The 26012-nt window shown below is 44.8% G+C and overlaps 1 protein-coding gene across 1 annotated transcript in view; it reads left to right on the forward strand.

Annotated features, from left to right (window-relative positions):
• The window catches only part of G3BP1 (G3BP stress granule assembly factor 1), a gene marked incomplete in the record, with an annotated part of 1274318 nt that overhangs the window by 960324 nt on the left and 287982 nt on the right, over nucleotides 1–26012 (forward strand). Inside the window, 1 exon segment of the mRNA XM_044069418.1 lies at nucleotides 23489–23614. Coding sequence (XP_043925353.1) covers nucleotides 23489–23614 — 126 coding nt within the window.

Below are 26012 nucleotides of genomic sequence, written 5' to 3' on the forward strand. Positions count from 1 at the left end.
CTACAGACAACTGGGTAAAAAGCGTTGTTACCAGAGGTTACAAAATACCATTCCTATCCACCCCCATTCCAAAGAAAAAACTCCCAGATGTACCGCCCCATCTGCGAGACCCAGCAGCTATAGAAATTTCAAAGCTGCTAGAAAAAAGTCATCCAACCAGTCCCAGCGGACCAAATAGGATTCGGGACTTACTCAAGGTTCTTTTTAGTTCCAAAGAAGACAGGGGACTGGAGGCCAATTCTGGACCTAAGCAACCTCAACACCTTTGTCAAGAAGGAAAAGTTCCGAATGGTCACGCTTCAATCGATCCTTCCATTCCTACAGAAGGACGACTGGATGTGCTCATTAGATCTGAAGGACGCATACTACCACATCAAAATGGCCAGGGCGTCCAGGGATCATTTGCGCTTCCGGCTGGGAGCCAGTCACTACCAGTTTCGAGCCCTGCCCTTTGGTCTGACCTCAGCCCCCAGGGTTTTCACCAAATGCATGGCAGTGGTAGCGTCTCATCTGAGGCGCCTAGGATTCCAGGTGTTTCCGTATCTGGACGACTGGCTCCTGTCTGCCACCACCGCGCCAACTGATACAGGCCAGGGATTACACCCTACAACTTTGTATTCACCTCGAATTTCCGTAAATTTGAAAAATCTTTACTACAGCCATCACAGCATATCTTATTCATAGGAGCGGAATTAGATACGCATCATTTGATTCTAAGGCTTCCTACAGAAAGGATAGTCTCACTTCAAAACAACATTTCTCTCCTGCTGTCATCCAAAAAATCCCCGGCAAAGCTGGTTCTAAAGGTCTTGGGTCTCATGGCAGCTTCTCTCATTGCGATACCATTGGGAAGACTGCACATGAGAGTTCTGCAATGGCTGCTGTTTGCACAATGGTCGTTCCAACAGCTACCTCTGACACACGAAATTCTGATAAACACATGCAAATCACACCTAACTTGGTGGCTTCAGACTTGCAACCTTTCCAGCGGAAGACCATTTGTGCTACCCACACCGTCAGCGACGATAACCACGGACGCTTCCCTGATAGGGTGGGGGGGCATCTTTCAGGGACAGACAGTCCAAGGCGAATGGACCAATCTGGAGTACAATCTGCACATCAATGTTCTGGAGTTGAGGGCAGTGTTTTTAGCGTTGCAACACTTTGCTCCCCTTCTTCCTCTAGGGACTATTGCAGTTCAGACAGACAACATGTCCGTAGTCTGGTACATAAACAAGCAAGGGGGAACCAGGTCTTATCAACTATGCAGAGAGGCCATGAGAATTTGGCAATGGGCGGAGTCCACGGGTCGCTTTCTGATCGCAATGCACATCCCGGGGTCATCCAACATCATAGCCGACAGGCTGAGCAGAGCAATACTGTTGCCTCACGAGTGGTCCCTCAAACAGTCAATTGCGAACATGATATTTCACAAGTGGGGCCAGCCTTCCTGCGATCTGTTTGCGTCTCCAATGAACGCCAAATGCAGGAGCTACTTTGCCCTATTACCCCCTCCAGGGAAGTCCCCAGGGACGCGCTGGTGCACGATTGGCCCCCGGGTGTGCTGTATGCTTTTGCTCCATTTCGCCTGATTGCAAAGTTTCTGCAGAAAGCCAACAACCTTCAGAGGACGATAATCCTCATTGCCCCATTCTGGCCTCGTCAAATTTGGTTCCCCTTTCTATTGCATCACCGCATTCGGGGACCTTGGATGCTGGACCCAGAGCCAGATCTACTGACTCACTCGTCAGGAGTTCCTCACCCATCTCTCGAATCACTCCATCTAGCAGCTTGGCTGCTCCGCTTCCCTTCCTAGCCAGGTCTGATTCCCTTACACCGGCGGTTCAGAATATTTTAGTGGCTTCTCATAAAGCTTCCACTACAAAAACCTACACCAGTAAATGGAAACGTTTCGTCTTCTGGGCTAATTCACATCATTTGGACCCTGTTATAGCTCCGTTGAACAAGATCTTGGAGTTTTTGACAGAATTGTTTCATGAAGGAGCTTCTCCTGCTACTTTGAGTGCAATTGGCTGCCATTTCTAACTTTCATGTGGAAGAATCTGGTGCGCCTATTATGGCTCACAGACTTTGTAAAGCTTTCTTAAAAGGATCTTTTCATATCAGACCACCAGTTAGAATTCCTACATCACCGTGGAATCTGAACCTCTTACTTTCTAAATTGATGTTGCCCCCCTTTGAGCCAGCCTCAGTTTGCCCATTGAAATTTTTATCGTGGAAAACTCTATTCCTAGTGGCCATTACATCCGCTAGGCGAGTGTCTGAGCTTCAGGCTCTTTCTATTAAACACCCTTATTTAATTTTCCACTCTGACAGAGTATCCCTTCGCACTAATCCATCCTTTCTCCCCAAAGTTTGCTCTACTAATAATATTAATCAGTCCATTGAATTACCCACCTTCTTCAAAAATCACTCTAATAAATTAGAGTATATGTTGCACAAATTGGAAGTCCATAGACAACTCAGATTTTATTTGGATAGAACAAAAGATCACAGGAAATCTGATCAACTGTTTGTAGCCTTTGCTGACAGCAGGAAGGGTGTAGCAGTTACGAAACGAACTCTTTCCAAATGGCTAACTGATTGTATCACATACGTTTATGAGGCTTCTAATCAAACCTTATCGGTCAAACCTAAAGGACATTCCACAAGATCAGTATCTACATCCTTAGCTCACGCAGCTCGCTTACCATTAGACACGATTTGTGCGGCTGCTACTTGGGCTAAACCACATACATTTATCTCTCATTACAAAGTGGACAGGGTTTCTAGGGATAGGGCAACCTTTGGTTCCACTGTGCTCAAGAATGTTCTCCCGTGAGTTCCTCAGGATCATGGAGCTAGGGACGCTACCCATGTGTAAGAACAAAGGCGAGATTGAACACTCTCACATATAGAAGTTATGTCCTTACCATAACGTTCCATGTGGAGTGTTCATCTCGCCTTTGTTCTTACACTCCCACCCGTCCCACCCTTAGGAAGAACGTTCGATTTGGTGCCTGGTCTGGAGTATTCTCCTTCTGCAGTTGCAATAGTTGTATTGTATAATACACTTGTGTATATATATATATATATATATATATATATATATATGTATATATGTATATAGATGATCCTATCATTATGTAAATTTTGGTATGTGTGTGCTCTCTATGGCTGGTTTGCTTACAAACTAGATCTGACGTAAAGGCAGAGGGGGATTGTGGGTATTAGGTGATCTCGAGCTTCTACTCGATGCAGAGCTTGCAAGTGGCCGACACGGAGCCGAGGATCGGCTCCGAACCCATGTGTAAGAACAAAGGCGAGATGAACACTCCACATGGAACGTTATGGTAAGGACATAACTTCTATTTTTGTCCACAGGAGTCTGTCCATTCTTGGCCAGAGGCCGGGCTCAGACCAAAACCTAAGCTGATCAAAAGAAAGAGGCTTCTGCCCAGTCTCAACCTAGGCCTACCAGCTCCCATTCCCAAGTATACTAACAGGATCTTGAGGCTGGCTGTAGATCTAATTTTTCTGGAATCCTTTAGAGATTCAGACTCGGGAGAATGTTGCATCTGCCTTCCCTCCTGAGGGTATTTTCTTTGAGGAAACTACACACTTTGAAGGAACACATCAGTTGGGAAGCTCAAGACTACCCGCAGTCTAAGAAAAGAATTAGTGAATTTCTTAACCATCCTGAACACAGATCCCTCACCATACCTCCTGTCATAGAGGTGGTAGGTGATGTATTCCAGGAGTCCTCCTTAAAGCCAGACTCTGTGCCTCCTGCCCATACAAAGCCTGACAGGTTTTATGGTGTTTTGGATTCACACAAGAATCTTTTTAAGAACCATGTGACAGACCCAAGGTTGTGAACCCAGGCCCTAAGGGAGCTAAAGGTAACTCAACCGAAAACGCCTGGCCTACTGACAAGGAAAGTGGAGATTTAGATTGGGCAAAAAGTGTACACGTTTGCTATGATCAACATGCGGGCATTGAACTGACAGTTTCACGTGGTTAACTACCAAGGAAGTATTCTGGATCAAATGAAGCAGAAATTGATTGGCATGGAGGAACAGTCTCTCGAAGGATCTTTGTAATTCCTGTTCTCAGGTAGCCAAATGCTCCCTTCACTGTGGCTGTGATGTTATGGAAGCTTCCAGTAGGGCTGCGGCTACAGCTTGTGTCACAGGAAGACATGTCTGGCTGAGAGAGTAATCCCTGCCAGACAGCGTCAAATCCAGCTTCCTGTGTCCTACTTTGGATAAAGATTTTCTGTTTGGTCCCAAGGCTGAAGCTGTACTCAAAGTGGAAGACAAGGTCCATGCAGACTGTTAGACTTCAGTCCAGCCTCCTCCCTTCAGTAGAAACTATCCTACCAAGCATTGGTCCTTTCCATCCCAGTCCAAGGTTAGGCAAAGAAAACCCCATAGGGAAAGGAACCAAAGACCGCCCCAACAGCCCAAGCAGTGGCATTTGTCCAAGGGGTTCATGCCTACAGGCCCCTAGCAGAGAGCAACCATGACACCCAGTGGTACTCCCTACCCCCTCCCAGGTTAGGGGGAAGGCCATCACTATTCCACAGAATCTGGGCTCTCATTACTTCATACCAGTGGATGCTTAACGTTATTTTATAAGGTTACAAACTGAAATTCAAGCAATCTTTGATTCAGTCAGGCTTTCCAGACATGCCAGCAAAACAGAAATCCTAGACATTGACCCATATAGAGTTGTTGTGCTACCAGGACTCTATGGAACCAGTACCAGAACACTTACAAGGAAGAGGATTTTATTCCGGACTCTTCTGGTACCCAGAAAAGAAGGTACACGACGGACAATACTAGACCTGTCAAGACTACCAATTCCTGCAGGTACCAAAATTGAAGATGCTAACTCTTCAAAATCTTCTACCCGTGATCTCACCTAATGCTCTCATGGCTACCCTGGACCTAAGAGATGCATACCGTCATATCCCCATAAAGAAATCAGACAGCAGCTTCATTCAGAGCACATACCAGGCACCATCAGGTGTCCTATTCATATGCTGCAGTATTCCTAACATAAGGGAGTCTTCTTCTGGTGGACTCGCGTATGTCTTGCCATTTTACAGAAGATTGATGCTACTGTGCCAAGTACGTGCAACATCCCGTGTCTCCCTGCAAATGTCTGCCATAAACCGACGGGTACAAAACAGACATCAGCACCCACCTAACTTGGAACTTTTCTGCTGCCTGTGTGACTGCCAGCTCCGGTCATCGCACACTTGCTGAAGTGACTTTGTGCTGTCTTATTTCAGATATTTACCCTGTAGGGGGTTTTGTTAGCTGTTGCGTTTTGGGTTTCATATCCGGTAGAAGGGGCAAGGTCTGTGTAGAAGGCAGATTCCACATAAAGACTCGCATGAGCTCTGCTTGTTTTGTTTAGGCCAAGACCACAAACACACTTGTGAAATCTGTCAGGCCTTTGTCCCCAAAACCCTTAGAAGTTGTCTTACTGCATTAATTCATTACATCCGAGTGACGCCTCCAGGTGCATCTGCAGTTAACTCCTACTGGCACCTCAAGACATCAAATATTGCCTGTTCATATTTGCATAGATAATTCCAAAACTGTCATGTACACGGTTTTAAAAGTTTTCATCTTAAAGCTTACACAGTGGCAAACTCAGCTGTGTTAATATTTGACCTCTGTCTGGTGCCGATAAAGAGAGATTAACTGCTGTTTTCCTGAAATTAATTTATATAGATATAATGTTCACATTTTTCTAAATATCTCAACAATCACAGAACACAGAACTCCTTAGCCTCCTATGAAAGCTGTCAGCTAGATGAATAAAATGCTGCTGACAGTGTATGTGTAACTTTAGTGGTTGCTGAGATATTGTACTTTTACAAAATATTACAGACATAGTAGTTACTATGTTTACTGTGAATTATAAAATTCAAGTTTAAGACCTAGAACCTAAAGAATACTATAATTATAAAATTAGTTTGTGCTGAAGGGCTTGCCATTTATACTTCTTTTAACCCCTATGGTTCCAGAAATGTGAACATTCGTTTGAAATGTGAGGACATAATTTGATTCTCAGAAGGTTTAGGCTCCGCCCATTGAAAGTTACAGTGCAAACTTCCTGAGCTCCATTGGAGTGAATGAGTTAAAGCTGTACTTAGAGAACCAAAGCTTGAAACATCTAAACAGAAACATGGATCTAACATCGGGTCCCTGTGATGAGCCACCCAATAAAAAGGCCAGAAAATTGTAGCCTGATCCTACGACTGCGTCCTCTACTCCGGCCATTCTTCTGGAGGCCAGTGAAGGCCTGGAGTCCGAGCCAGAATGTGCAGATCTTCCTTTGGCGGGTACTCAGGAGGAGGCTGTCTAAGAAGCCATTGGCTTGTCCCAGAGGGAGTCGAGGCATCTGACTCGGGCGCCAGGAGGAAACCTAGGCTCGTAATTTCTGAGGGCCCGCGTGGGGTTTGCCAAATTAACTTGTGCGCGAGGACATTGCTTCAGACATTGTGGAGTGCCACCCGGCATCTGGCCTGCTGTCCCTGTGCTGCATCTCTGATTCTTCTGTGTCTGAGGCCCACAAAAAGAAACAAAAGACTTAAGCATATTGCTCCTTCTCCGACTTCGCACCTTTAGACCAGGTGCTTGACTGGCAGGCCTTTACCCAAGGACCACTGAACGCCTTCCTTGCCTTACGTCAGGCCTCCACTCCGACCCAGGCCCCTTCAGTGGCTACTCCTAAGGGTAAACTACTTACTGTCGTATCCTTTGAAGACTTAGGAGATGAATCTTTGACTTGCACTTCACAAATTGCATCCCCTCTGGGGTATGATTCCCCAGAGGAAGTGTGTGTAATGGTATTGACTCCCCAGGTGAACACATCATCTTTGGAGAAGCTATTGTACAGATGAAGGACTTTTTCAAGTGGGACTGCAGCCAGATCACTGAGATTCAAGAGGCATTATGACCATGACCTTGTACAAATAGTCTCCTAACTCGTCTGCAGGCTCTCCAGTGCATCTTGCTTTCTTGGATCCCTTCCTGGCAGACTCTAAAAATCCAAATTCTCAACCCCCCCCCCCCTAAGCACCCAGACAGGTTTTACAAAGTCCTCAAAGGTACTAACGTTCTCTTCAAGGCTCCACCTGCAGACCCATCCATCATCTCTGCATCTGCAGATAAAATTTCAAAATTACTTCCTTCCACCTCCCTCCTTCCTTCTGACAAGGAGTGCAGGTTAAAGGAGTGCCTGAACAAAAAAGTCTACACATCTGCCACCTTAGCAATGAGAGCCATTAACTACCAAACACACTTGGCCAAGTATTTGCTGGCCCTTGTTTCAGATGCTGTTAAGCCATTGGGTGACCTGCCTGTTTCCCGGGCCAAAGCAAAAATATCTAGTCTCTTGAATTCTTGCACTCAAGTAACTAAGCACTCTAAGTGCAGTTATAATGCAGTAGAGGCTTAATCTAGAGCTGCAATCTTGGGGTCTGTCATCAGGAGATATTCTTATCTTGGGCTTCAGCCTCTTCCTGATGATATTAGGTCTAAACTCATTAATACTCCATTAGACAACGCCTTATTTGGTGCAGCAGAACTCTTTGACCCTTCAGGAGAAGGGTAAGGAGCTCCAAGAGCTCCAACATATTTTTGTCTCCTTTGTTCCCCGGTTTCAAAGGAACTGTCCAGCCAAAACCTCTTGTGCGAAAGCCTACCAGACAGCTGCCACCCAAAGGGAAAAAAGATCCCAGGAAACTGACCCAGTAGTCTGAGACTACCAGTCATTGTATCCAGCCGCCCCTTTTTACACGTGTCTCTCCCTATCCTACCCGACTTGAAAACAGATAACCTAGGATTCTTAGGTCCTCTCATTTATAAAACCAGGATATTTCATGGTGTGGGAGACCAGACCCACTTTCAGAGGCATCCCACCCCTCACCCCCCCGAGAGACCAAATGGCTTACTTCCCACAGTTCTGCAGGACTCTCTCAGCACAATTCAGGATGTACCCCCTCAACTAAGAGGAAAGGGATTTTATTCCAAGATGTTCCTGGTCCCTAGGAAAGAAGGCCCCTGGAGACCAATCTTGGATTTGTCCTATTTCAACACCTTCTTCCGGGTCCTCTCCTTTCGGATGCTCATGCTACCAACTCTTTTTCCCCTTATCCTCCTTCAGGCCTTCTTGGTGTCTGTAGACATAAAGGACGCCTACCTGCATATTTCAATCCGTCTAACTTTTCAGGAAATTCCTTCAGTTTTCAATGGGTTCTGCACACTTTCAGTTCTGTGCTTTGCCATTTGGTCTCTCTTTGGCCCCAATAGTGTTCACAAAGTGCTTAGCTCCTGTTGTCGCCTTTGCCAGAATGCAAGAGATCCAAGTCTTCCCCATCCTGATCCAGGGCGCATCAATTCAATTGGTCTTACAACACCCAGACTTCACTGTTCCCTCCTGAAAGGTCTGGGGTTTACTTTGTGTCCAAAAATCATCCCAGATTCCCTCTCAGGATCATGTGTTCTTGGGATGCAGGATCCTAACGCAAAAAATGATGGCCTGTCATCCCCCAGACAAGATTTTCTCTCTGATTTCTTATTTCAAGGAGATCCTCCCTCTCAAATCCTTGTCGACAAGGGAGTTTCTCAGGCTCATGGGATTCATGGCTTCCACCATCCCCGTGGTACCCTTAGCAAAGCTTTACATGAGAAAATTCCAGTGGTACTTGAAAACAGTCTGGAAACACTTACCCCCGGAGTTCATGGGTCCTGTGTTACCATGCCCATCCGGAGAACATGGGTCCCGTGTTACCATGCCTGTCAGGAGTACTGAATTGGTGGATAGTCCAGGTAAATGACAACCCAGGCCTACCTCTGCAACCCCTTACCCCAATCAGGACCTGTTCACAGATGCTTCAGATACAGGTTGGGGAGTAACTTTGTAGTATGGAGAGTGAAACTCGTGGACCCTCGGCCAGCACAGGGATGCCTCAGTATCAAGGAGATGAGAGCCTTGATATTAACCCTACAAATTTTCAAAGCTCTTATCCGGCCAGGCATGGTGAGATGGCACACAGACAACACCACTGTGATGTGGTATATGATGCCCGTGCCCTGGCCCAGCAATCAAGGAGCCTCAATCCTTATCACTTAACACCAGAGAAGGTGTCTCGTATATGAGGAAAGGATGAGAAATACACACAGTAAAATGCAATTTCCCTTAAGAGCACACAGAGATCAGTCATTCCGGGGCTGGACACTCTCTTGCTCCCCACATCCCCAATAAGACTCCCTACTGACACAGCTATAGGGTCCAGATCTCAGCCTAGCTGGGCAAGCTAAAATCTCTAGCACCCTCTGTCCAACCAGTGCTTCGTGTCCCTGCCCAAGTAGCTGACACGCACACACTTTGAGATAAGAGGTTATATAACCACACAGACACTTCTGGGGAAGGCTGGCACAGGTTCTCCAGCTGTGCCCCTTTTACCTAGACTATACGGTAGTACCAGCTGCCACCACTCACTAATAATTATCAGCTACTCAAAGGCCCTTAAAAGGGTGTCCAATTATTACTGTGCAATATTATCCAATTGGTAGATGTGACTAAACAGTCTCAAGTCTTATTAGTGACCCTGGTACATGATCCTTGTATACATGCAATGTACTCTTAGAGCTTAACTCATCTCTACACAAAACCAGCCACAGTTAAAAGGTTTTAAAATATTTAATAATAATAATTAAAACCACAAGACAATACTACACAGTCAGTGCTAGTCAAGAGTTCAGAGATCACACAGAAATACTTAAAATAATTCAGTAGTACAGTTCTGACATCACAGAAACAGTCTAAACTTTCTAATTTCTAGCTCTCTAAAAGAAAACACAAGTCTAAGATAACTTGCATAAGAAAACAAGCAGTGCTGTGAGTTTGGATGTTCATGACAAAAATACTTAGTGCCTTCTGATTCCCTGTTTAAATTGAAACTGCAGTTCTGATAAAACATTACATCATTTCACACTTTCCTGATGTTCCTAGGCTGACAAACTGCATTTACATTCGTTTACACTTAGAGCAATAAAGGACATTCCACATGTAAATTCTGGTCATTAACTTTACCCTTAAAACAATAGGCAGGAAGCCTTCATCTAGCCCGACTGGAGCCGAATTGTAAGCATCAAAGGCAGTCATGAAATAATTTTAATTTCAAAGGACCAACAAGAAATGCTTGACTTAGCTTTCTTTACAGCAGCGGGCAATGTTGCCACATTGTGTTCAGCATTTCTCAGCATATTCTTTCATTTAAACAAGCTTTGTAGCTCAACATTCATATTTACAAATGATAGAATTATCTGCACAATTCTATCTGGCTAGGCTGGCAGCCTTCACCCTTCTCTACCAGTCTTCATATGGTACATCAAACGGGGGAGATGAGACAAGGTCCTGCCTCCTGTGGAGATTGGCTCTGCAGGTGTGGGAAATCGCTCTAGACAAGTCGGTCTTCTAGCTGTCTACATACCCCCTGCAGATAATGTGATGGCAGATACTCTAAGCAGGACCATGACTCGATCCCACAAGTGTATGCTAAACAGGGATGTGTTCCTAGACCTTGTCTGTCAGTGGGGTATTCTGGATGTGGATCTTTTTGCCTCCCCCATGAGCAGACAACTCCCAACCTTCTGCTCCAGGATACCTCATTCTGAAGTATGGAGAGTGGATGCTCTTTCCTCCCCTGGAAGGGAATGTTCGCTTATGCATTCCCTCCCTTCCCACTCACAGTTCTGCTGATGATTCAGAGTACACAACCAAGAATCTTGCTGGTGATCCTCTATTGGCCAAGGAGCTTTGGTTTCCCCCTTTTTAACAGCATTTAGCCAAGGGCAGTCACCACAAGTTACCCCACTGGCTGGACCTGCTCACACAGGAGAAGGAAATGCTCGTACACTTCCAACTGTCCACTCTGAATCTTAAATTGTGGGTGATAAGGCATTGATTCCCTTCAGACACCTTTTCACAGAGGACGTGCTTCAGGTACTGCAGGAGGCTAGAAAACCAACCACTAGAAAATCATATCTAAGTGGAAGAGGTTTTCTGTCTGTCAGACAAAATCTACAACCACTGACCGTAGAACCTCCAGTGGCTTTGTCCTGCCTGTGTGAACTGATGAACTCTGGCTGGTCCTAGTCTTTTATTAAGACACACTTATCTGCCATGTCAGCATGCCTTCCACTCGCCCCACCTTTAGCTTCTAGGCTAGAAGTTAGGTTGTTTTTGAAAGGGGGTACTTCACCTTAAACTTCCAAGAAAGCCCATTCCTCTTCCTTGGAACCTAAATTTTGTTCTGGAAAAGTTTAACTCATCACTTTGTCTGCCAGGGACTGCTCCCTTCAACACTGTACATGGAAAACTATCCTCTTGGTGGCCATTACTTCAGCTAGAAGGGCCTCTGAACTGCAAGCCCTCATGGCCTTGCAGCCTTTTACAATTTTCCACAATGGCAGGGTTTATGTACTAACCCATCCTTCATGCCAAACGTTGTTGATGAGCTCTCCTTGAATCAGGCCATCAGTCTTCCTACCTTCTTCCCTTCTCAAAACCCTGCTGAAAAGATCCTCCATTCCTTGGATGTACAAAGACAACTCTGATACTATTGGCGAAAACCATATCCATCTCTGAATCTGACAGACTGTCTCCTACCGTCTAAGAGCCCTGGGAAATCCTGTTTCCAAGCAAACCATATCCTCTTGCATTTCTAAGCGATTTCCTTTTGCTACCCTGTCCATGGTAGGCTTCCATTCCCAGTAAATGCACATTCCACTAGAGCGGTGTCCTCCTCTGCTGCCATTTTAGAAGCAGCTACATGGTCATCTGTCCATACCTTCAAACACTACAAGTTGGACATAATTTCTAGGTCCAGAACAGGATTTGCCAGAGCCGTCCTCCATGGCTTTGTGGAAAATGCTTCTGTTCCCCTTCCCAGGTCTTAATAACAGGAGCTTTTGCACACTCCCTTATGTTAGGAATACAGCAGCGTATTAATAGAAGGACATAGTATTGTTGTGTAAAATTTTACTATAACTTTAGTTGTAGGTGGATGCTTCGAACCATAGGGTGGGGGCTGTACTTGGCCAGATTTCTTCAGAGGGGGAAGAGCACCCAGTTGGTTTTCTCAGTCATAGGCTCCAACCTAGGGAGGAATGATATGCAGCTGTATAAAAGCAATGTCTAGCCATAGTGGTGGGCAATGCAGAAACTTCAGCGTTATCTGTATAGAAGGAAATTCACTATTATGACAGATCACAACCCCATAACATGGGTAAACAGAGCCAGCCAGCAAAATACAAGTTGCTAAGATGGAGACTGGGGTTGCAGGCATATGATGTCCGTGTAGCACCGCAATGGGATTAGCAATGCAGATGGCCTCTCAAGACAGGGAAAGGGGAAAGGTATACTCACTTAATTCCCTCAAGCTGCATTTCTCAAGGGTCACTTGAAAAACTAGCTGGAGTTCTCTGGGGGGGGGGGGGGATATCTGAAGGCTGGGTAAAGGCTGCCAGCCTAGCCAGGTAGAATTTTGGAGATAATTCTGTCATCTGTACATATTAATGTAAACCACAGGCTTGTTGTCTTAAATGGTAAAAATAGTGTTACATGTGGAACTGGAAAAAATGTAACAGTGCACTCTGCTGACCAAGTAAAGCATGTTGTGACCCTTTGATATAAACACGGCTCCAGCCAGTCTAGATGAGGGAATTCTTGCTGTTATTTTAAGGCCAGAGTTAATGGCCAGAATTTGCATGCATAAATGTCCTTTATTGCACTGGTTTCTGCCCAGAGGTGAAGAATGTAAATGTAGTTTCTGTTGGCGTGGGAATGATATAATGTGAACCAGGAATGTGATTTTAAAAACAGAGAATCGGAGAGCATTAATAATTATTGTCTTGACCATCCAACTCATCAGCACTGTCTTGCTCTATATGTAAGTTTATCTTAGACTTGTGTTTTCTCTTAGAAATAGGTAGAAACTAGGAAGATTAGACTGTGTTTTTCTGTGATGTCAGAACTGTACTACTGAATTATTTTAGGCATTTTTCTGTGATCTCTGAACTCTTGACTAGCACTGTGTAGTACGAAGTATTGTCTTGTGTTTTTATTATTTATTATTAAATATTTTAAAAACTTTCAACTGTGGCTGTTTGTGTAGAGGTAAGTTTTATATGAGAGTACATTGCATGTATATAGTGAATCCTGTACCATGTCACTCTAATAAGCCTTGACTGTTTAGTTATGCTACCAATTGGATAACAGTATTGAATAGTAATAATTGGACACCCTTTAAAGGGCCTTTGAGTAGCTGGTAAATATTAGTGGGTGGTGGCAGCTGGTACTACCGTATAGTCTGGGAAAAAGAAGCACAGCTGGAGAGCCTGTGCCAGAGTGTCTGTGTGGTTGTATAAATACTTTTCAATGTGTGTGTGTGTGTCAGCTACTTGGGCAGGGACACGAAGCACTGGTTGGACAGAGAAGGGAGCTGGAGGTTTTAGCTTGCCCACTAGGTTGAGATCTGGACCCTATAGTTGTGCCAGTGGGGAGTCTTATTGGGGACCTGGAGAGCAAGGGAGTGACCAGCCCCAGACTGACTGTGATCTCTGTGTGCTCTTAAGGGAAATTACACTTTACTGTGTGTATTTGTTATCCTTTCCTTCTATACCAGACGCCCCTCACTGGTGGTAGTGGTGAGGATTGAGGCTCCTTGATGCTGAGCCAGGGCATGGCCGTGTCACTCACCATGGAATAAAAAAACAGTGGGAATGAAGGCCCATTCCACAAGGGCAGTGGCCGCCTCCAAGGCTTTCATAAAAGGTCTGGACATGGCATGCATTATGGAAGCAACCACATGGTCCACTGTCCATACTTTCACCAACCTTTACAAACTTGACCAAGTCTCCAGAGCTCGTGCAGGATTTGCCAGGGCTATCCTTACAGGGCTTTGTAGAATCCTCATCAGCATCCGGCACCCTCTCATCCATCTAAGCTGTGGTACTCTCCCACAACTAGAATAATGCAACCTAGGAGTAGGACGACTTAGAATAGTTGTGTAAAATCTTACCATAACCATAGATGTCCTTCTCTTCCATGTTGCAGTATTCCTGCCCACCCACCATTTCCCCCCTTCATTCTTCTTCATCCCTAGCTAAAACCTGGACCCTATCTATGCTACAGAAGGACCCCAGGGCCCCATACCTGACACCACTGGCATCTCCACCTGCTGGGCCTTCTACTCTACTTGCTCGCCTTCAAGTTCTGAGGATTGTGTGTGCATGCAGACATCACATTTAAGGCCCCTGGTTTATGGCCTTGCATCTGACATCCCACGCACGCTGCAACAGCCAAGCTGAAGCTTTTGTATAGGAGCCGATGTACGAGTCGCCTGAGGGCAGGAAATTCCACAACTAGAATACAGCAACATGGAAGGGACATCTATGGTTATGGTAAGATTTTACACAACTATTCTTTCCTAGTTCCCAGGAAGGAAGGCCCTTGGAAACCCATTGTAGAAATTTCCTGTCTCAACCGTTTTCTAATAGTTTGCTCCTTCAAAATGTTTACACTCGAACACTCTTCTCCCCTCATCCTCCCTCAGGCATGCCAAGCATTCATAGACCTCAAGGATGCTTATTTCCATATCCCCATACGATCCTCACATTTTCAATTTCCAGCTTTCCTTTTGAACTTTCTGCTACACCGAGAGTCTTCACAAAATGCCTGGCTCCAGTGGTCGCTTTTTGTAGACTGCACGACATCCAGATCTTCCCCTACCTAGACAACCTTCTGATTAAAGCCAGTACACAGGAGGAATTAACCAGAGACCTCCAGTCAACAATAGCCATCTTACAAAGCCTGGGATTCACTATAGATTTCAAAAAATCTTCCCTCATCCCATCCTAAGACCTTGTCGTTTTGGGGTGCAGGTTTCAAATCAAGGATATAGATTTGGTGATTTCTCTTCCACCCACCAAGGTCCAGAAGATTTCTGCCATCTTCTTAGAATTTCTCCCCCTCAGTCTCCTGTCTGTAATACAGTTTATGCGAATCTTGGAGTTGATGGCGTCTGCCCATCCCTATGCTTCCTCTAGCGAGACTGCATATGAGAAAATTCCAATAGTTTCTAAAGTCAGTGTGATCTCACCATGCTCACCCTGTAGAATTCCAAATACTTCTACCCTGCCTCAAGAAGGAGCTCTAGTGGTGGATCACACCTCTCTCTCTATAAATCCAGGCCTCCCCATTCACCCACTGCCTCCAACTCGAGTACTGTATAAAGATGCATCGGATACAGGCTGGGGAGCAGCTCTGGACCATCACACAGCCCAAGGCCAGTGGACATCCTCTCAGAGGAAAGACCACATAAAATGTAAAAGAAATGAAGACATTAATTCTTGCCTTTGTCTCTTGAATCCCTTCTGAGACCAGAAAGGCTTCGCACCTGCACAGACAATGACTGTCCTGTGGTATATCAACAAATAGGGACTGACAAGATCCTACCTTCTTTGCAGACTAGCCTTACAGGCATGTGATCTAGCCAGCCAACTATAAATGTCTTCAGGTGGTTTACATCCCTTCCAATCAGAATACTATGGCATATGCACTGAGCAGAGTCAGAACACAGATCTGTGAATGGATGCTTCACAGGGCTGTATTCCTGGACAATGTCCACCAGTGAGGTATTCCACAAATAGATTTCTTTGCCTTCCCCCTGAGCAAACGACTTCCAAAGTTCTGTGCTAGAGCACCTCATCCTCAGGCATGGAAAGTGGACTCCCTTTCAATCTTTTGGAGGGGGATATTTCTTTATGCATTCCTTCCTCTTCCACTCATTCTGAACATCCTGCTGAAAATTCAACAGGACCAGCCAAGAATCTTGCTGGCGATTCCTTGTTGACCAAGATAGCACTAGTTTCCCCCTTCATCTAGCAAAGGGCAATCACCATAGGTTGCCTCACATAGTGGACCTACTCACACAGAAAAAAGGCTCACTCATCCACCTACAGTTGGAGACCATGCAACTGACCCTGTGTATGAAAAAGCCCTGATTCCTTTCAGGCACCTGTATTCTGAGGATGTGCTACAAGTCTTGCAGGAGGCCAGGACACCTAATATCAGAAAATCTTACCTCACCAAGTGGAAGAAATTTTCACTTTAGTGTCACACCAGAAACCAAGACCCGCTTACAGCAGATCCCCCCAATGGTTCTGTTTTACCTGTGAATTGCTCAATGCAGGCTTGGCTTATTTCTCCATAAAAGCACATTTGTCGTCTATTTCTGCTCGTCTGCCTCTCACCACCCTTAGCCTGTAGATTTGAGGTCAAACAGTTGCTTAAAGGCATCCTTCACATTAGACCTCCCAGGAAACCTGTAGCTCCCCCCTGGGACCCGAACTTTGTGCTAGAGAAACTGATGGACGCCTTTTGAGCCAGCCTCTTCTAGCTCCCTCAAACACTGTACTTGAAAAACTGTCCTCCTGGTGGCTATTACCTCTGCCAGGCGGGTATCAGAATTACAAGCCTTTATTGGCCTCTCCTTTCCTTCCTTCCACAAGGACAGGGTTTCCCTTCATGCCAAACCATCTTTCATGCCTAAAGTAGTTAATGAATTGTCATTAAACCAGGCTATTCATCTGCCCACCTTTTTTCCTTCTCCCCAGAACAGTAGTGAGAATTCCACACACTCTTGATGTACACAGACAACTGAGTTTTTACCTACATAAGACCAAATCTTTTAGAAAATCAGGCCAATTGTGTCATTTCACCCCAGGTCGCTGGGATTGCCTGTGACCAAACAGACCATTTCCAACTGGATATCCAAATTCATAGCCTTTTGCTATACCAAACATGGCAAAACTCTTTCAGGCTCAGTCAAAACTCCCTGTACAAGGGCAGATGTCCTTCAAGGATGCATCTGCAGTCATAACAAATGGGTTGTCCTGTCGTCAGGCAGCCCTTCGGTCGGCCGGATTCCAAAGTCTGGGTCCGGCTTCGGCTGATGTCGCACTTCACCCGACGTCATCTCTGCTGGTCTTCGGGTATAAAGGCATCAGCCGACGCCATTTTCCTCAGTCTTTCTTGCCGCGGGGCGCCCGAAGCAGAAGCTGTTCGCAAGTGCCGGTCGGTCAGATCCAGAGATTACTACTACCGAATACTACTTGAAGACTTCTAAAAGCTAAGTACCCGTTGGGGACTCTTTCTTGCCTCAGCCGATGTCAGAAAAAGTCAATAACTGTTTAACTTGTGGGAAACAAATACCTCATAAAGATTTCCACTCTTACTGCCTGCCTTGCTTAGGCCCAGACCACGACGTAGCAGCCTGTTCGGCCTGTGCTTCCTTCAACCGACGAACGCTTAGTCGTCGGTCGGAGTTTGCTGAACAGTTTTTCGGCTCAGATTTTGCGTACATTATGCCGTCGGATCCTCCGACTACCCAAATTGTTAAAAAACGCAAAGAAAAAGACCGACACTCGCGGTCCGCGGTTTCGGCCGAAACCACGGTTAAGCAAGCCGCGAGTGTCTCGGTTTCGGCCGAAACCGAGAAAACCGGTCAATCTTCAGCTGAATCCATGAATACTACTGAGGCTCCTGCTTCCTTAGTTGAATCGGCCTCAGAAGTTTTGCCTACTACTGTGGTTCCTACTGATTTATCAGACACCATTCCTTTGGATGTCTCTACCCCAGCACGTGGTGCTGCTAGGCCTCCTGCAGACATGTCTGTTAAGGCCTTCGCCAGGGCTAAAGCAGCCAAAACTGTTAAATCAGTGCCTGTTAAGCCCCCCTCACACAGGCCCACTTCTAGTTCACAAATGCTTACTCTGGCAGAGGATTTAATATCCTTAATTAGGGGATCCCAATCTCACCCAGACAGGGCCTCTCAGCCCCCAGAAAAGAGACCTAGAGCAGAGCCCCCCGAGCCAGTGTCCTCTGATGATTCTTCGGATGACTCAGACATTACAGATCAGCCAGAGGCTCCTTTTTCTACCTATGAAGATTCCGATGCTGAGGAATCCATTCCATCTGCCTCTCCACCAGAGGAATTTTCCTTTGGGGAAACCTTACATGCCATGAGAGAACAATTCCAATGGCAGGGACAAGATTTCTCAGATTCCAGAAAAAGGCTTAGGACTTTTCTGCACTTACCACAACATAGGCCCTTAGCTATACCTCCAGTACCGCCTGTTGTGGATGATGCATTTAATGATGTTTGCACTGCTCCTGATACTTTACCTCCAGCCCCTGCCAAACCAGATAGATTTTACAGGGTGCCAGACACTCATCACCACCTATACAAGGCCCCACTTGCAGATCCTGAGACTATATCCCAGGGGCCTAAGGCAGTAGCCTCGACCTCAGCAAAAAACCCTATTCCTTCTGAAAGGGAATCCAGGTCCTTAGAGATGGGGAAAAAGTTTACACCTCTGCTACTCTCTCAGCTAGAGCTTTAAACTGTCAGTTTCATATGATCCAATACCAAGAGTTTATGCTTGATCAGTTAACTAAGAAGCTGTCCACTGATGACTCCTTAGATAAGAAATATGTTTTAGAAATGGTGAATAACATTCAGCAGGTTAGTAACCATTCTTTAAAATGTGGCTATGATGCACTGGAGGCTTCATTTAGATCAGCCATGACTGGCACAGTGATAAGAAGGCATGCATGGTTGAAAGAACAGGTCTTGCCGGATCATGTTAAAGCAAAGCTGTTAGATGCTCCTATGGATAAGGCCAGTCTATTTGGTACACCTGCTCAGCAAGTAATGAAGAAAATGGAAGAGAAGGCAAAATCTGTACAAACAGTTAAGGATTTCTTACAGGTTCAGCCCCCAAGGTTTAGCAGGAACTGGCCTGCCAAAAAATTGGTCCTTTCCAGACTCCTCAAAATCTCAAAGAGGCAGGAATAGACGCTCTAGAGGGGAAATCAATCCAGAGGAGGTGCCTACAGAGGACGACAGTGGCAAGGCAATAACCGAGGCACAGACACAACCACTGCCACTGCAACAGGACAATCACAGTGACTTGGCTCTGACACCGCCTACCAGGGAGCAAATAACAGCACCTTTAGGCGGAAAGTTAGCCTTATTTTCGAAAAATTGGCACTATATCACAAAAGACAAGTGGATTTTGCAAACCATAGACCAAGGCTACAGGTTCCACTTCCACACCTTACCAGTAAAAAGAGGAATGCCAAACCTACCTCCAAATCAAAAAACAGAAGCTCTAAAGCAGATAGCACAATTAACAAAGATAAGAGCCGTGGAAAGAGTACCAATAACAGAACAGGGCAAAGGATTCTACTCCAGACTCTTCCTAGTACCAAGAAAAGAGAAAAGTTGGAGACCTATTCTCGACCTATCCGTCTTAAACACATACATCATTGTCCCAAAATTCGAAATGCTGACCCTACAGCAACTTCTTCCCATGCTGGGCAAGGAGTGTTGGCTGGTAAATCTAGATCTCAAGGAGGCATACCTGCACGTCCCCATACGACCAAATTGCAGAAGATACCTCAGATTTCTTGCAGGATCAGAGCATTATCAATTCTCAGCATTGCCCTTTGGCTTATCTACTGCGCCCAGAGTATTCACAAAATGCCTGGCATCAGTAATCGCTCACTGCAGGCTACAGGGAATCCAAATTTATCCATACCTGGACGACTGCCTGTTACAAGCGGACAACAAAAGCAAGCTGACAACAGATTTACAAAGAGTCATTTGCTTACTACAAGCCCTGGGATACACAGTCAATTTACAAAAGTCAAGACTGATACCATCCCAAACAAGAACATTCTTGGGTGCGGAATTGGACACAGCAAAACAAATGGCATTCCTAACTGCAGAAAAACAAAAACAACTCCCTCTTTACTTCTTGGATTAACAAAGCAGAACAAACTAACAGCAAGAAAAGTACTGCAGGCCTTGGGCTTCATGGCATCATGCATAATCTTGGTCCCACATGCCAGACTGCATATGAGAAATCTACAGTGGTACCTAAAGAATTTATGGTCTCAACACAGGCACAGCTTAGAAACCGAAATCCCACTAATCCCATGCCTGAAACAGGAGTTCCTATGGTGGGCTCAAGCATGCCAGTCAAACCCAGGCTTGCCCTTCCACAGCTCTCAAGCAAGCCAAACCATCACAACGGACGCCTCAGACCTAGGCTGGGGGGTGCACATGTTGGACAAATGCATACAAGGATTGTGGACTCCAGACCAGCTGCACCTGCACATAAACCAAAAAGAAATGCTGGCAGTAAAACTAGCAATCCAGAAATTCAGACCATTCCTCAAAGAAGGCCATTTAATGATAAGGACAGACAACACCACAGTCATGTGGTACATCAACAAACAGGGAGGTACTCATTCATACCCCCTATGCAGAATGACTCTGGACCTCTGGAATATGGCTCTGAGCTACAACATCCAGTTACAGGCAATATTTGTGCCGGGAAAAGAAAACACCCTAGCAGACATGTTAAGCAGAACCACCTCGGATGCTCACGAATGGATGCTACACCCGGACATCTTCAAGGCCATCACAAAGAAATGGGGAATGCCACAAATAGACCTATTCGCATCCCCACTCAATCACCAGCTCAAAAAATTCTGCACAAGGACATACCACCCACTTGCATGGAAGGTGGACTCTCTATCCTTCAGTTGGAAAGTCCTGACAGCATATGCATATCCACCTCTTCCTTTGATGCACAAGGTACTACTGAAAATCAAAGAGGAATGCCCAAGGATAATCCTGATAGCTCCGAATTGGCCAAGACAACACTGGTATCCATTGCTGAGGAGCATGTCTCAGGGGAGAATGTGGTCAATACCCCTGATGCCTTTGATGTTAACTCAGAACAACTACAACATCATGCACCCAAACCTACAAACCTTGCAACTGACTGCCTGGAACATCACATAGCAGCAACTAACCCAGACCTATCCCAAAGGGTTAAAGACATTATCCTTGAAGCCCGCAGACCTTCAACCAGAAGGAACTATGCAGGAAAATGGAAAAGATTTGTCATTTGGAGTACTGAAAGAGGAAAAGATGTGTCGAACATAGATATTGCTAACATCCTGGAGTACTTGGCAGAGCTTCTACATACAGGCCTGTCCTATTCCTCCATCAAGATACATGCATCAGCTATTTCAGCAGAATACAGCTTCGATCCACCTGTCTTTTCCCATCCTCTACTCAGGCAGTTCCTCAGAGGGATCAAGAATGTAAAATCTCCTAGGAAACCACCATTACCAGCATGGGACTTGAACTTTGTGCTAGAAAAATTGACACTCCCTCCATTTGAACCAGCAGCAACAGTAGATCTTCAACACCGATCATGGAAAACTGCTTTCCTACTGGCAATTACTTCAGCAAGGAGGGTTTCGGAACTACAGGCCTTAATGGCAGTACAACCCTTCCTAATCTTCCATCAAGATAGGGTGTCCATGAGAACTAATCCTACATTTATGCCTAAGGTGGTATCCAGAGTGTCTTTAAACCAGGCAATCCACCTACCTACCTTCTTTCCCAATCCACAGATCAGGGGGGAAAGACTGCTGCATACCTTGGATGTACTTAGACAGTTATGCTACTACCTGGACAGAACCAAAGGTGACAGAAAAACTGACCAGCTTTTAGTAGCCTATGCAACAGGAAGGGAAGGAAAAGCAATTTCCAAACAGACAATCTCCAAATGGATAGGAAATTGCATAAGATTCTGTTACTCCTACCACGGAAAACCAATTCCACAGAACATAAGACCTCATTCTACAAGGGCTACAGCCACTACCACAGCTTTCTTACGAGGAGTGGCAACCAAGGACATTATTGAGGCGGCTACTTGGACCTCCGTGCATACATTTGCCAAGCATTATAATTTACCTCTATACTCTAGATCCCGAGCAGGGTTTGCCACTGCTGTACTGCAAGGGATCCTAACTACACCATAATTCTTCTTCCTCCTCCCTAGTTTGGCTATGGTATTCTACCCATTTGTTATGACTGCAGATGCATCCTTGAAGGACATAGTACAGTTTTGTACCTACCATAAATGTAGATGTCCGAACAGGATAGCATCTGCAGTCAGGATTACCCACCCTCCTTCCCCTCTGTGGTACTCCTAGGGTATTTACCCTCCTAATAGCTAGCTGGGGGGGAGTCTCTTATGGTGTATTTGTTTGTATATATGTACATACATTATTATTTTTTGTGTTTGCCTTCTACTTTTTTGGAAACATTGGCATTTATCCAAAATTTTAGCTTACCAAGAGGGCTACTGGCATCTGGGGCAAGAAACACTGAGGAAAATGGCGTCGGCTGATGCCTTTATACCCGAAGACCAGCAGAGATGACGTCGGGTGAAGTGCGACATCAGCCGAAGCCGGACCCAGACTTTGGAATCCGGCCGACCGAAGGGCTGCCTGACGACAGGACAACCCATTTGTTATGACTGCAGATGCTATCCTGTTCGGACACCTACATTTATGGTAGGTACAAAACTGTACTTTTCTTCCGGCGGCATTCCTCAAAGGGCTAGACACCAACTCTATAGAAGCATCAACTTGGACATCTGTCCACACTTTCACTAAACGTCATAAGCTGGATTCCATCTCCAAATCCAGGGCTGGGTTCGCCAGGGCCATTCTCCATGGTTTCCTGGAGAGTTCCTTTGTCACGTCCTCCTCCCTTTCTGCGTGAGCTTATGTATTTTTCTTGTAAAAATACTGCAATAGATGAATAGAAGGACATAGATCAGTTGTGTAAGAACTTGCTTGATAATAGATGTCTTTCTCTTCTCTGTTGCAGTATTCTGTCCCTCCCTTCTTCCTCCACTTCCTGGCATTGTTGGAAGCATTGATCCTCTTTCTTAGACTTTGTCCTCCTGGGATTTCAGTTCTGAGGATGGTGGGTGCATACATCTTTTATGGCCAGTGTCTGATAGTGGTCTACGTCAGACTTCTACGATAGTAAAAGACTGATGTACTGGCCAGCGTTGGGTTGTTGTCTTGGCATGCAACTCCCTCATGTAAGAGTACTGTAACAGAGAGGACATCTATTATGGCAAGTTCTTACACAGCTAGGTTTGAGCCCCAGTTTGCTATTCTTTCCTTCTTCCTGCTCTGTCTTAGTATCTGTAAGGCAACAAACTCAGTCTAAGATATTGGTCGACTGGGGCATTGTGGGTAGAGGGAGGAGCTTGAGAGTTGGATCTGAAATCTAGTGCATGCAGCGTAGTTGGATCAGAGGTCTGATCCAGTACCTATATGTTGAGGAAGAATGAAAATGGACAACACAGATGTGTATAGTTATGTGGAGTACATAACTTTAAGTTTTGAAAATGGCATATTGCATAGCTGATTTGTTACCAAAACAAGAAGTATAACTAGAAGAATTTAAGTTGGGGTATTTTTGAGTTACTTCTGTTCCATTCCTTTGTAGCTCGTGACCCTGAACAAGGTGATGCTGAAATACGTAGAGTTGTGAGGTACCCAGACAGTCATCAGCTTTTCGTTGGAAACCTGCCTCATGATGTTGATAAAGCAGAATTGAAAGAGTTCTTTCAAGGTGGGTTTTAGTATTTTGTTTTAATAGTGTGGAGTAACTTCTAAATCCTTATTCTTAAGTACCCGACACTTCGCCATGTGTTAAATTGACCTCTGATACAGTAAGTAGGTTCTTAGTAGTTAAAGAATTTATACTGCTACCAGACTCCATCAAGGATCATGACTTTGCTTTTCACTGCAGTGTTTGTAGGTTTATTTTAGTACAGGTGTTCATTTTCTGTGATGGCTACCCTAATTTCTCCTGGGGTATTGCTGGGAAGTGTCAAGCTCAGTCAGCCGTGAAGACCTGCAGTTAAGATATTTTGCAGATGCAGAGCTGTTCTTGCTTCACAGACATGCTTTAATAGGAAAAATGTTTTATAGTTTTGATTGTATTGGTATTTTTCCACTGTATACCAGAAAAAAGATCAATGGTTTTGAACTACTTTTGTATGACTTCGCTCAAGTACGTTTTCCTGAAGCAGATTTGGTCTTCCTAATGTTTAGCCATAAGTGAGTTATCTAATTTCCAGTACTTTAAGCTGGACTGTTTCTTTTTAAGTGTAAAACCAGTATTAGCAAGCAAACGTGACTCTTCAGGCTTAATTCTTGGCATTGTTTTTAGCAAATATTTAGACAAAGGGTTCACTAAGCGCACTCCTGCAAGACTGTATTATAGCTTGTTAACCAGCAGTATAATTAACCATGACCACATTTGGAATTTCCTGGGACATTGGAGTTTTAGTGATCATCCTGATGTAACCTTAAGACAGTCACATAACTTCAACAATTTGCAAACAAGTAAAGAAACTAAAGGACAGCATAAAAAAAAACTTGTATAACTGTACTCATTAACTATGTACTTGTACATCATAATAAGTGAAGCCGGAAAACTAATGTCAGGCAATAAGTTGGCTGCTTTCCATTTCAATACACTTTTAATGTTAACCAAAGCCTTTAACCCTGAGCTGTCTGCGGCATGTAAATGCTGTTGCCAGCATAATTGTGATACTAAACAATGCTTCAAGATATCTTCTTTGTAAATTTTTTTTTTCAGTGCTGTCGAGTATAAACAGATGCAGCTCTAAGCCGTTGTCGGGCAGTGGATTTGTGAAAAGTGCATTCGCTTTGTTTGCTTTTGATGGTGTGCATATATTTTTACATTGTGATAGTTTGAGACATTCTACCTACATAGAATGTCTCATAGTTGTCACACAGTGCAGTCTAAGTAGCACTGCACTTCTGGAATTTAATATCCATTTTTGACAAAAAATTTTTTGAATGCAGATCCTTGGGTATGTATCTATATCACTTGTGTGATCCATACCTGTATACACCATATTGTTTTCTTGTGCAAATGTTACTCCTATGTTTAGGATCACTTCATATTGGAGAAATTTAAATTTTTGGGTGAATCTGGGTTTGTGACCTACTTTGTGTAATTGAGTACTGCCATGTAATATTTAATTTTTCAGTTTCTGACAGCTCATCTCATAGTATTGTTAATCCAAGCTATTTAACATTGGTTTACCAGGGAAAGTCCAACTTGGAATAAAGACAGTTTTCAGCGGAGTCCTGGGGAGAAACACTCCAGGTGTATGTCTTTGTAACTAGTCCAAAACCAAAACATCAAATTGCTAACATGTTACGTTGTCCATCTCGTCTTCATTCTTGCTGTTTGGGTTCGGATCTCATCCTCTGCTCCGATTCAGCCATCTTCTATAGCTCGGGAGCTGTTTACTGGCTCGAAGCTACCTCTTATCCCAGAATGCCCAGCGTCAGCTACCCAGATCTCGTTTGCCGCTTCAGCTGCGAGGTTGCTTCGTTACTGGCTCAGGCTTAGTGTAGTTTTTTCTGTTATTATAATTGTTTTTTATTCTTAAAAATTTGTCAAGATGTTCATAGTGTTTCACTGTTGCAGTCATTACAATTGGGTTATCCTGCTGGCAGCCCACCCGCAGTCAGCCCGAGTTCCAAAGTCTAGGTCCGGCGTTGGTTGCTGTCACCTCCTCCCTGACGTCAGTGCGCCAGGGGTATAAAAGATGCAGCAGACACCATTTTCTTCAGTCTTTGTTGCCGCGAGGTACCCGAAACAGAAGCAGTTTGCAAGTGCCGGTCGGCTGACTCCTGAGATTTTCTGATTCGAATTTCAGATCCGAAGTCTTCATTAAAGCTAAGTACCCCGTTGGGGAAACTTTTTTCGTGCTCCAGACCGATGTCAGAAAAAGTTAATTGTATTTCTTATGGGAAGCAAATACCTCATAAGGCTTTTCATTCTTACTGTATTCCTTGCCTAGGCCCTGACCACGACGTTGCTAGTTGTCTGTTTTTTGCTAGATTTAACCAACGCACTGTTAAGCGTCGGTACGATTTTGCATTTCATTATTTTGGCAGAAGATTTAACTATATAATGCCGTCGG

This window comes from Protopterus annectens, chromosome 4.part0 (genome assembly GCF_019279795.1).
Source record: "Protopterus annectens isolate FY-2018-M chromosome 4.part0, PAN1.0, whole genome shotgun sequence".
Taxonomy (NCBI): domain Eukaryota; kingdom Metazoa; phylum Chordata; order Ceratodontiformes; family Protopteridae; genus Protopterus; species Protopterus annectens.